Source organism: Oncorhynchus clarkii, chromosome 15, assembly GCF_045791955.1.
Source record: "Oncorhynchus clarkii lewisi isolate Uvic-CL-2024 chromosome 15, UVic_Ocla_1.0, whole genome shotgun sequence".
Lineage (NCBI taxonomy): Eukaryota > Metazoa > Chordata > Actinopteri > Salmoniformes > Salmonidae > Oncorhynchus > Oncorhynchus clarkii.
The window spans coordinates 24,674,930-24,687,409 of NC_092161.1; the positions used below are offsets into that span (position 1 = coordinate 24,674,930).

Here is a 12,480-nt window from a genome sequence, read left to right on the forward strand (position 1 = left end):
GTTGCCATTCGGAAACCCAGAAAATTATACATTGTAACACTACGTATCCCAGCATTCTACACTGTGATCCATGTTGGTTGTTTTTTTGCGGGTGGCTGATAGGTTGCGCCGGTGTGAAAGCGAGGCCAAGAATCCCACTATACCAGGCGAAGGAGTTTCTTCTTTTTTTCTCCGAAGCAGAGCTGGTGGTTTCAATCAAAGGGAAGGCGAGGAAGCTATGCGGGGCGATGTAAGATGGCAGAGCTGCAAATGTTGTTAGAGGAAGAAATTCCAGCCGGTAAAAGAGCTCTTATAGAGAGTTACCAGAATCTCACGCGGGTAGCAGACTACTGTGAAAACAATTATGTTCAGGTAAGCAAAATTAGTAATTTTACTCAACATTGTTATCTCGGAATTCTTTGTTGTTGAACGGTTGGGAAACTGGGGACAGGAAATGTGGATAAAGAAATGGAAAGGATCACAATTAACACATAAAGGAGTAACGTTAGATATTCATAGAGAATACACGTCTTTTGGGAGTCTTTGGCCATTCCAGTGTGTAGTATCACCGCAATGGACATGTTGGATACAGTGTTGGCCATTCAATGCGTTGTTGGTCCTTTGATCATATTTAGTTCGTTTACACAGAGGGTGTGTCTAGTATTAACTTCGGCTGTTATCTTCGCTTAATAAAATAAATAATGGTGCAAACTAAACCGCTGTAAAAAGATCTGAAACGTGTTGTGCACTCCACACGTAACTGTTAAAACGCAACAATTTCATCTGATCGTTACATTGTTTCAAAGTTACAGAAGCAGTTGCGCTTGCGGAGACACTGGCCTTATTTACTGTCCCTCACAGACACCGTGGGATAGTTTGACATTTTGATTTCTATCCACTCATTTTATTTGTATTTTCTGTGATTTATACATTTGCAATACGTGGACTATGATATTGTAAGCAATTGCAAACGTATAAATGTCAAGGCATTTATAAGAATCTTCTTAGAGTTTGCAATTAGCCTGCCCATACCATAGATAATGTACAAAAATAACATGAGGCATTCTTTATTAAGAGCAACAGAGCCAATCACTGCATAGTATTTTTTTAACAATACTAATTCTCTCTGGGGAATATCCTACTTTCAACGCCTGTTTTTCTGTCAGTGAATGCTTCTGCAATTTGCCACATATGATTGTGTTACCCTTTTTAACTAAGTTTCACAGATGTTGACTGTGGAGTTTGGTCATGTTTTAACACATTTCTGTACTGCGTTCTGAAACGGTTCAATTATTTTACTGGATTATTTTATATGTTACCTCATGCTGCCAAGGGTCTATTGCCCTGCTGCATTATAATTACTTAAATTGTGGGCTAGCAGCTGAAGTTACTGATGGATATGGCTTTGGACATAGCTTTTCAAACTGTTTTACATCCCTGAAACGAATGTCAAAACTGATTCAAAAAGTAATAATATTGATATTAAGATTGAGGTCTTTCCTACAGAAATCCACGAGCATGAGCTCATTAAATCTCAGGGAATTCTAAAGATGAATGTTTGACAAATCATACGTTTCATCCTATGCTGTGAATATACGGCACAAGTGCTCTCTAGACGTACATGTTGATGTGGTGATTCCACACTGTGGCTCTGTTATAGCATTGAGTTAACCTGAATAAGTTGTTGCATAAGAAGGCTTTTGATGAGCTATCTTGGTCCCCCTCAGGGTAAAGAGGCTATAGCTTACGGCTGAGATCGACTTCTCAAGTTTAGCTACTCTTCCTGGGGTCCACATAAAACGTGCAAATGCATGACAAAGTACTGAACAGTAATAGACAAAAACACAAGATATATTTATTCAATTCAAAATAAACTAAAATAAGAGTTGTATGTTGGAAAGACACCAAGAGACAACAAGAATACTATTTACAAACTTCATATATTCTTATATACAGAACAGTTCAATTAGATCTTAATATGACCAAGTAGCTTCTGGTGGCAGAGCATTCCACGACGACATGGCTCTATACATAACTGAGCGATGCATTAAGTCTGTTTTTGGTTTGGGTACCGTGAAGAAACCCATAGTGGCGTGTCGGTGGTGTATGTCTGTTTTTGAAGTGTATGCAAATAGATTATACGGGTGGTTAGGCATTTTCAACGTAACATTTTCTCTTAAAAACACTAGAAGTAGTCCATTTCTCCTCAACCATGAATGACTATCATGCATGTTGCTGCTGTTAGTTCTGTGTGTGCAGGTAAGGGCAATGTGTGCTGCTTCGTTCTGAGCCAGCTGAAGCTTTGCCGGGTCTTTTGGTGCTGCACCTGGCCATTTTGCCGGACAGTAATCAAGATAAGAAAAGATCAGAGTCTGAACAGCTAGTGCAGTTGATGTTTGTGTCAAAAATGCAGAGTATCTTTTTCATAACAGGCATAACTCTCCCCATCTTCACACCTTTGTCAATATGACTTGACCGTGATCACTGGCCATCCAATGTTACTCCTAGGAGTTCAGCTTCTTTGACATGTTCAACAGTCACACCCTTTATGTGCAACTCTAAGAGAATGCTTTGCACCAAATACAATGCTTTTGGATGTATTTAAGACCAGTTTATCGTTAATGACCTATTCTGACACTGACTGTAACTCCTTGCTAAGAGTCTGTGAGCTCACTTTCAGTAGGGGCTCATCCTCAGCATACATAGTCGTTTTAGCTTCTTGTAAGACAAGTGGCAAATTATTTGTAAAAAAAAAAAAGAAAGAAAGAAGAGTAACAGCCGGAGGCAACTGCCCTGAAGGATACCGCACTGCATCAGGTGCTGAAAGGAATCCAGGGTATTGACACCTGCAGAGGAATGTTTAAGTACCCGACCATTTGAGTCCATCAAAAATACGAATATTAAATCAGTTATAACGTGTGTTGCCAACTTCCTCCAACTCCACAAGGATTGCCTATCAATTTGTTTTCATCCTTGTCTCCTTGCTTATACCTTAATTTCACTGTTGATTGGTTATCTGTGAACGCACTGAACAGCAATCATCCTTACTTATATTTAGTAATTGCAGGATACTCCAGATCCCTCGACAGAAGTTTACCGTTTCTCAAAATGCTGCATATTTCTGAGCCTAATTGGTTTAGTGGATTAAGTAATTCCCTGGAGATTCTTGGAGTGAACCATGCGTAGTGTTGAGGAGTTGAAATGATTGATGTTGTAAACTAAAGCCGTCAGGCAGTTGTCACAAGTTCAACTTGAACCTTAAACCCAACAGGAAGACACTGCCCATATGGTCTCTTACAAAAAAAATCTAATAATCTGTACATCCTTTCAGCTGTTTTCCTTCCCTTATTCTCTGTCTCTGTCTGTGTCTCTCTGTCTGTGTCTCTCTGTCTGTGTCTCTCTGTCTGTGTCTCTCTGTCTGTGTCTCTCTGTCTGTGTCTCTCTGTCTGTGTCTCTCTGTCTGTGTCTCTCTGTCTGTGTCTCTCTGTCTGTGTCTCTCTGTCTGTGTCTCTCTGTCTGTGTCTCTCTGTCTGTGTCTCTCTGTCTGTGTCTCTCTGTCTGTGTCTCTCTGTCTGTGTCTCTCTGTCTCTGTGTCTCTCTGTCTCTGTGTCTCTGTGTCTCTCTGTCTCTCTGTCTCTCTGTCTCTCTGTCTCTCTGTCTCTCTCTCTCTGTGTCTCTGTCTCTCTCTCTCTCTGTGCCTCTCTCTCTCTCTGTGCCTCTCTCTCTCTCTGTGCCTCTCTCTCTCTCTGTGCCTCTCTCTCTCTCTGTGCCTCTCTCTCTCTGTGCCTCTCTCTCTGTGCCTCTCTCTCTCTATGCCTCTCTCTCTATGCCTCTCTCTCTCTCTGTGCCTCTCTCTCTCTGTGCCTCTCTCTCTCTGTGCCTCTCTCTCTCTGTGCCTCTCTCTCTCTGTGCCTCTCTCTCTCTGTGCCTCTCTCTCTCTGTGCCTCTCTCTCTCTGTCTGTATGTGAGTTGAAAACAGATGAGTGAGAGACAACCATGTGTATAGCAACATGCCTCAGCATGACTCTGCCAGTCTTCAGGGACTGTTTTCTTAATGTTTTTCCTCTTTCTGTTCTCGTAGAGGCTTTGGTTTTTTAACATGTTGACTGTAGCACAGCTATGTAGCCCACTGTTCAGTAGCAGATGGTTGAAGCCAGTCTGTAAACGAGGACAGCCAATTTCCTGCCTTGACTGACAGCAAGAGGTATGGTTATGTGGTCATGGTCATGACAGGGAAGGACACACTCCTGGTTCCTGTAGCTCTGAAGTCTTTTGTTGTATGTCACTCTACATCAGGCAGGATTTATTAATATTGGCATCCTAATTTGGATAAAGGTCAATTATGCATCAGTGTTTCTTTTGTAACATTCTTTTTTTAGATATACCTTGGAAGTTTTCTTTAATGGGGTTCTCCTTCAAAGTTAAACTGCTAGCATCTCCACTCACCCAACATGATGGTGGCACACTCGCAATAAACAGATTTCCCTTTTGGCCATGGGCCATATCTTTTCAGGAATGTGACTGAGTCAGCACCATGTTTTCCTAACCTCTGTGACAGCCAGGGCTGTCGTTTTTGGGCAAGGACGCCGGGACATGTACAAACTGGGCCACCTGGCTTGTTGGCAGGGTACACGACGCAGGTTTGGAGGTTGAGGAGAGGGCAGCAGCAGCCCACCGCAACATGTCAAGTTAAACACTTTCTTTTTCACCATGTGTCTTACTGTCTCCCTTACAATTATTCTTGGGTGTGGCACAAAGATCCCAATAACACTTTCCAGAACTGAATGGAGACTGAATGTAGGCCAGTGTTTTGGAGGGAGGGAAACATTGTACAGCTATGCAGTCCAATGCACTAAATTACAATATGAGTCAAGCACTCAAGATCACGTTTACTTGCCGTCCTTTTGTCCTGGTCACATGACCTCTGTGTACCCATGCTGAAAGTGAAACCTAGCAGACATGACTTTTCCATTGTAAAGAGCCAGGCTGGCCTGAAGGTGATACATGTGTCGTTTTCACACAGCTCTGTCTCTAAGGATTACAGAGTCCTCTTTCTCTTCCTATCTTTCTTTCTCTCACTGTCGGAGTGGCCTGGTTTTTCTCTCAGCATTGAAAGCCTAGTGGCTCTTAGCCCAGCCAGATTACCAAATGGGCACGCAGGGCACGTGCCCTGGGGCCCCCGACCTCCAGGGGGCCCACACAACTCCCCCCCTCTTTTAGCCAGGCAAAATGTGAACAAAAATTGCTGCCCCATGGCAAAAAGTGTAGAATTTCAGGATATTAGCTTTAAAACTGCTAAATGTTCTCTTAGCCTCATAACAAAACGTGTAAAATAGCGTTATAAAACTGCACATTTTTCTTTCAGCACAATGGGAAAAACAATGGGAAAAACATTTTTTTTTGGGGGGGGCTGCTGAGGTCGGGGCCCCAAATGCTGTAATCCGGCTCTGATACTTTGTCTCCCTATTGCTCTCTGTGATCTGGATATTGTCATTTTCAAACGCCACAACAATAGTTTCAGTTGACAATTACATTTAATCCTATTTACATAGCATTGTATCCCCATCCCCATCCTATTAACGTCACATTAAGATTAGCACGAGGGCATAACTCACTAAACTAACGCAGATGAATCCTTGTAGGGTCTGCCGCCCCGGCTTTCAACACTATATGCCACAATTATTGATAGACTTATCTGAAAATGAAAGCAGAATATGAAGGCCCCGGATGTGTGCAGATAGTAGATACAGCGCCTTCAAGAAGTATTCACACCCCTTGAATTTTTCCACATTTTGTTGTTACAGCCGGAATTTTAAAATGGATTAAATTAGATTTTTTTTGTCACTGGCCCACACATAATACACCATTCATGTCAAAGTGGAATAATGTTTTTAGACATTTTTGCAAATTTAATAAAACGTGTGAAGATGAAATGTCCCCTTTTTGTTATGGCAAGCGTAAATAAGTTCAGGAGTAAATATGTGCATAACAAGACTAAGTTGGATTGACTTACTTTATGATCAAAAATAGTGTTTAACATGATTTTTGAATGACTGCCTCACCTCTGTACCCCACACATACAATTATCTGTCAGGTCCCTCAGTCGAGCAGTGCATTTCAAACAGATTCAACCACAAAGATCAGGGAGGTTTTCCAATTCCTCGCAAAGAAGGGAACCTATTGGTAAAACAAATACATATTTACAGTTGAAGTTGGAAGTTTACATACACCTTAGCCAAATACATTTAAACTCAGGTTTTCACAATTCCTGACATTTAATCTTTGTAAAATTTCCCTGTTTTAGGTCAGTTAGGATCACCACTTTATTTTAAGAATGTGAAATGTCAGAATAATAGTAGAGTGAGTGATTTATATCAGCTTCTATTTCTTTCATCACATTCCCAGTGGGTCAGAAGTTTACATACACTCAATTAGTATTTTATAGCATTGTCTTTAAATTGTTTAACTTGGGTCAAACGTTTCAGGTAGCCTTCCACAAGCTTCCCACAATAAGTTGGGTGAATTTTGGCCCATTCCTCCTGACAGAGCTGGTGTAACAGAGTTAGGTTTGTAGGCCTCCTTGCTCGCACACGCTTTTTCAGTTCTGCCCACAAATTTTCTATAGGATTGAGGTCAGGACTTTGTGATGGCCACTCCAATACCTTGACTTTGTTGTCCTTAAGCCATTTTGCCACTACTTTGGAAGTTTGCTTGGAGTCATTGTCCATTTAGAAGACCTATTTGCGACCAAGCTTTAACCTCCTGACTGATGTCTTGAGATGTTGCTTCAATACATCCACATAATTTTTGTTCCTCATGATGCCATCTATTTTGTGAAGTGCACTAGTCCCTCCTGCAGCAAAGCACCCCCACAACATGATGCTGCCACCCCCGTGCTTCATGGTTGGGATGGTGTTCTTCGGCTTACAAGCCTCCCCCTTTTTCCTCCAAACATAACGATGGTCATTATGGCCAAACAGTTCTATTTTTGTTTCATCAGACCAGAGGACATTTCTCCAAAAAGTACGATCTTTGTCCACATGTGCAGTTGCAAACAGTAGTCTGGCTTTTTTTATGGCAGTTTTGAAGCAGTGGCATCTTCCTTGCTGAGTGGCCTTTCAGGTTATGTCGATGTAGGACTCGTTTTACTGTGGATATAGATGCTTTTGCACCTGTTTGGATGCTTTAGATACTGCACCTGTTTCCTCCAGCATCTTCACAACGTCCTTTGCTGTTGTTCTGTGATTGATTTGCACTTTTCGCACCAAAGTACGTTCATCTCTAGGAGACAGAACACATCTCCTTCCTGAACAGTATAATGGCTGCGTGGTCCCATGGTGTTTATACTTGCGTATATTGTTTGTACAGATGAACGTGGTACCTTCAGGCGTTTTGGAAATTGCTCCCAAGGATGAACCAGACTTGTGGAGGTCTACAATTATATTGGCTGATTTCTTTTGATTTTCCCATGATGTTAAGCAAAGAGGCACTGAGTTTCATGGTAGGACTTTAAATACATCCACAGGTGCACCTCCAATTGACTAAAATGATGTCAATTAGCCTATCAGAAGCTTCTAAAGCCATGACATCATTAGTGTATGTAAACTTCTGACCCACTGGAATTGTACGGTGAAATAATCTGTCTGTAAAAATTGCTTGTGTCATGGACAATGTAGATGTCCTAACAGACTTGCCAAACTATAGTTTGTTAAATAGAAATTTGTGGAGTGGTTAAAAAACGAATTTTAATGACTCCAACATAAGTGTATGTAGACTTCCGACTTCAAATATACATGCATGCATGCATACATACATACATGCATACATACAGTACATGTCAAAAGTTTGGACACACCAACTCATTCAAGGGTTTTTCTTTATTTTTACCATTCTCGACATTGTAGAATAATAGTGAAGACATCAACATGATGACATAACACATATAGAATCATGTAGTAACCAAAAAAGTGTTAAGCAAATCTAAATATATTTGAGATTGGTCAAAGTAGCCACCCTTTGCTTTGATGACAGCTTTGCACACTCTTGGCATTCTCTCAACCAGCTTCATGAGGTAGTTACCTGGAATGCATTTCAATTAACAGGTGTGCCTTGTTAAAAGTTCATTTGTGGAATTTCTTTACACCTTAATGCATTTGAGCCAATCAGTTGTTGTGTTGTGGTATACAGAAGATAGCTGTATTTGGTAAAACACCATATCCATATTATGGCAAGAACAGCTCAAGTAAGTAAAGAGAAATGACCGTCCATCTACTTTTTAACATGGAAGTCAGTCAATCCGGAAAATTTGCAGTTGCAAAAACCATCAAGTGCCATGATAAAACTGGCTTTCATGATAACCACAGGAAAGGAACACCCAGAGTTACCTCTGCAGAGGAGGTTAAGTTCAATATAGTTAACTGCACCTTAGTTTGCAGCCCAAATAAATGCTTCACAGCTTTCAAGTAACAGACACATCTCAACATCAACTGTTCAGAGGAGACTGCTTGAATCAGGCCTTCATGGTCGAATTGCTGCAAAGAAACCACTACTAAAGGACACAAATAATAAGAAGAGGCTTGCTTGGGCCAAGAAACACGAGCAATGGACATTAGATGGGTGGAAATCTATCCTTTGTCTGGAGTCCACATTTGAGATGTTTGGTTCCGACCGCCATGTCTTTGTGACACATGATGATCTCCACATGTTTGGTTCCCACCATGAAGCATGGAGGAGGTGGTGTGTGGGTGCTTAGCTTCTGACACTGTCTGTGATTTTGTTTAAAATTCAGGCACACTTAACCAGCATGGCTACCACAGCATTCTGCAGCAATACACCAGCCTATCTGGTTTGTGCTTAGTGGGACTATCATTTGTTTTTCAACAGGACAATGACCCAAAACACCTCCAGGCTGTGTAAGGGCTATTTGACCAAGAAGGAGAGTGATGGAGTGCTGCATCAGATGACCTGGACTCCACAATCAGCCAACCTCAAAATATATTTTGATTGCTTAACACTTTTTTGTTGTTGATTACTATATGATTCTACATGTTATTTCATAGTTCTGATGTCTTCAATATTCTACAATGTCGAAAATAGTAAAAATAAAGAAACCCTTGAATGAGTAGGTGTCAACTTTTCACTGGTACTGTATTTTTATGACAAAGTGTGTGGACACGTCATTTCAAAACATGGGCATTAATATGGAGTTGGTCCCCTTTTTCTTGCTATTACAGCCTCTACTCTTCTGGGAAGGCTTTCCACCAGAAAAGCCTTCCTAGATGTTGGGACTTCCTTCTATTCAGACACAAGCATTAGAGGTCAGGCACTGATGTTGGACGATTAGATCTGGCTCGCTGTCGGCTTTCCAATTCATCCCAAAGGTGTTCAAGGTTGAGGTCAGGGCTCTGTGCAGGCCAGTCAAGTTCTTCTACACCGATCTCGACAAACCATTTCTGTATGGACCTCGCTTCAGGCACAGGGGCATTGTCATGCTGAAACAGGAAAGGGCCTTCCCCAAACTATTGCCTCAGTTGGAAGCACAGAATCCTCTAGAATGTAATTGTATGCTGTACCGTTTAGATTTCCCTTCATTGGAACTAAGGAGCCTAGTGTATATGTGTGTGTTGTTGGACATAAGACTGTAATCACCAGGAAATCAGCTCAAAGGTGACTGAATAGTACAAGATGAGGAGCGGTTTACAACAGGACTGTGACTCTGAATAGTATCACTTAACTTGTGTTGTACTGGTCTTCACTCACACTTAGTTTAACATTCTTTTCAAAACCAATAAAAAGCCATTTAAGTAACCGTTGTTTGAATTGGCAGTTTTCTGTATTACTGTTGAATTATTTCCAAAAGGACACTTAAAAAAAATGTGATTCCCTCTACAAGGTTCCCCTTTGTGTCCCTTTCCTGATATACTGATTACATTTTTAATTGCACAACGACAGTTTCTCAAGGTCAGGAAGACCTTTTTAGCTCTTCAGTCTGCCCCCCATCTGCCCCAGTGAATAAGAAAATGAATGATGGACTTATCCTGCTGCTGAGTTCAGAAAGTGGCAACGACTTAAAACGCAGATTTAAAGTTGCAACTCTACGGAAGTTTATTTAATTGTAGATATTGTAACTTCTCTTGCACTTATCTGTTGAACTGTCTCAGTCTCCCAGATGTGTTGGGGTTCTGTTTTTCACAGCTTTCCTTGTGCATATTTCTGCCCCTCTGGGTGTGGTTGCATTTTCCCTCACCCTCTGATGATGCAATACACATAGATCCGAATGTTGTAGGCTATTACGGTCTATGAAACACAGCTCTTGTTTGAAGAGCCCGTATATTTTATGGGTGCTGGTTTATTTTGATATGGATTGAAAGTACTATTTATAGCTCACCTTTTTAGTTCCCTTCCTCATTGGGTATCTTATCTAATCTCAGGCAAGCCAGAGAGAGACATTTACCAGGGTCAGCCATTGTTTCTGGATTATAGATTAATGCCCTGGCAGTTTGCTCATGTCGTTGGTGTAGCCTCACCCTGAGTGGGGTTACCAAAAAAAAAACGGATGCATCTGTTTTTCAGGGGAAATGGAAAGAAACCTGGAGCGGGACTTCCTCTTTTGGATGTCAACAAGGCGACACTTCATCTTAAACCAATCCAGTAAATGTGGAGGAGTTAACAGTGCAGAAGAGAACGACCAGAAAGAAAGAAACTACACTCAGGTGTTTATTTTATGCCTGCTGAGTTAGGTTTAATTGAATTGTTTTTTAAAACCTGTATTTAACCAGGCAAGTCAGTTAAGAACAAATTCTTATTTACAATGACGGCCTAGGAACAGTGGATTAACTGCCTTGTTCAGGGGCAGAACAACTTTCTTTTTTTTTTACCTTGTCAGTTTGGGGATTCAATCTGGCAACCTTTTGCTTACTGGCCCAACGCTCTAACTACTAGGCTTGCTGCCTTTAAGGTTAGTGTAGTCTTTGATGTTGCGTCGTGGTCTTTGCCTAAAGAAAAAAAACTATGGAAGATGGTCAGGAAATGGCTGAGGCTAAAACGCATGTTCCTGGATGTTAGGTTTGGGCCCTACGTAGCCTTGCGGCCAGATTACCAGTATCACTGTAGTAATCTCTTTTCCACTGTCTTTACGTCTCTTCTGTCACATCCTGGACCTCTGGGCAAGTCCATCCACATCAATACAGCCTACAAAGCACTTCTCCTCTGCTGCCCAAGTTCTCTCTTGCCTCAGCCAAAGCTTTCTATCTCATTCAGCTGTCAATACATCCCGCAAAGCAGTCCTTGTAGTGAGGCCTATGACCTTGCCTCTGACCTTGCCAGAGCAGTCCTTGTTGTGAGTCCATCTGAGGAGGTGTATATCTGCACTGTGTCATGTTTTCAGCCTTGTTTTTTTTATCAGAATGGGTAAAACGCTCATCCCTGGTGACATCTACTTTCTTGGCATGGCTGATTTTCCTTTGTTTTTTAATGGATTGTTGCTTACCGCTAAGTCTCAAACGTGTGTCCCTATTCAACATGCAACAGATTGCTGCAATGCGTGCAATGATTAGGCTGCAGTGCATGCAATGTTACCTATTTCATACATCGTCAGCATTGTGTGTAACTTGGTCGTGTGCAGAGAGAAGTAGGAGGGGGGAAATTGAGGACAATTAAGTCAATTCTACACTATTTTCATACATGAGGCATGTCATACCAGAACATTTCAACACTTCCATGGTAGTATTTATTTTTGTAGATTTGTTTTTACAGGGCTTTGCCATTTTCCAAGCACATCTCCCTCCAGGATAAGAGGATGTGCTAAAGCAAATCTGACTGTCGGCTGTAGAGGGGAGCAGAACATTTCCCGGGAGCTACACTGCCTGTCGCTGTCTTGTCTTGTTTCAGAGGAGAATGTTCTGACTTGTTCCCGCATAGCAACGCTAGAAGTGTTATCTCTGTTATTTGACCTCTTCAGAAGCTTGTGCTACAAGAGGTCAGACTTTGTCGCTCAAAAGGAAAATGGCTTGGGTTTGGTAAGAGTGATATAAGTTGATAGGGTACGCCGTCACCTCCTCTTATTAAAAAAAACCCAGGTCTAAGATACTCCATGCCCTCAGTCTTACCCCTCTGTTGTCCAGTTGTAGCTTTGAGGAAAAATGTGCTAACTATGACTGGTATGCGGTTGTCTCAACTAGCTATCTTAAGATGAATGCACAAACTGTAAGTCGCTCTGGATAAGAGCGTCTGCTAAATTACTAAAATGTAAATGTAGCTTCCACCCATAACAGAGCTCTTGGGTGTAGGGGCCACACAGTTTGTCCTGATCCTGGAAGTCTCTTCCCCCAGGGAGGGAGTCTGGGCCTTTCCATCCTGTTCATGGTGCCTCCAAGCAGCAGTTGGCCCCGTCAGCTAAGCAGCCCGCCCGACGCCCTGTTTGAATGTAAATACTTTGGAAAAGGCCTTTCCTTTTCTCTTCTTTGATGTGAGTCATTTATCTGGCTTGACTGGATTGTGGTG

General features: G+C 41.7%; 1 protein-coding gene across 15 annotated transcripts in view; it reads left to right on the top strand.

Annotated features, from left to right (window-relative positions):
- Nucleotides 1–93: 93 nt before the first annotated feature.
- LOC139367089 (abl interactor 1) overlaps nt 94–12,480 on the top strand; it is a 67,289-nt gene continuing 54,902 nt past the window's right edge. For 8 of the 15 annotated variants that reach the window (XM_071105113.1, XM_071105116.1, XM_071105124.1 and 5 more), the window contains exon 1: nt 180–351. In XM_071105113.1, the coding sequence (XP_070961214.1) occupies nt 235–351 (117 nt within the window). In that variant the 5' untranslated portion in view covers nt 180–234. Of the gene's footprint in view, nt 352–12,480 lie in introns of all 15 variants that reach the window. The other 7 variants (XM_071105114.1, XM_071105119.1, XM_071105127.1 and 4 more) reach the window with 4 other exon arrangements.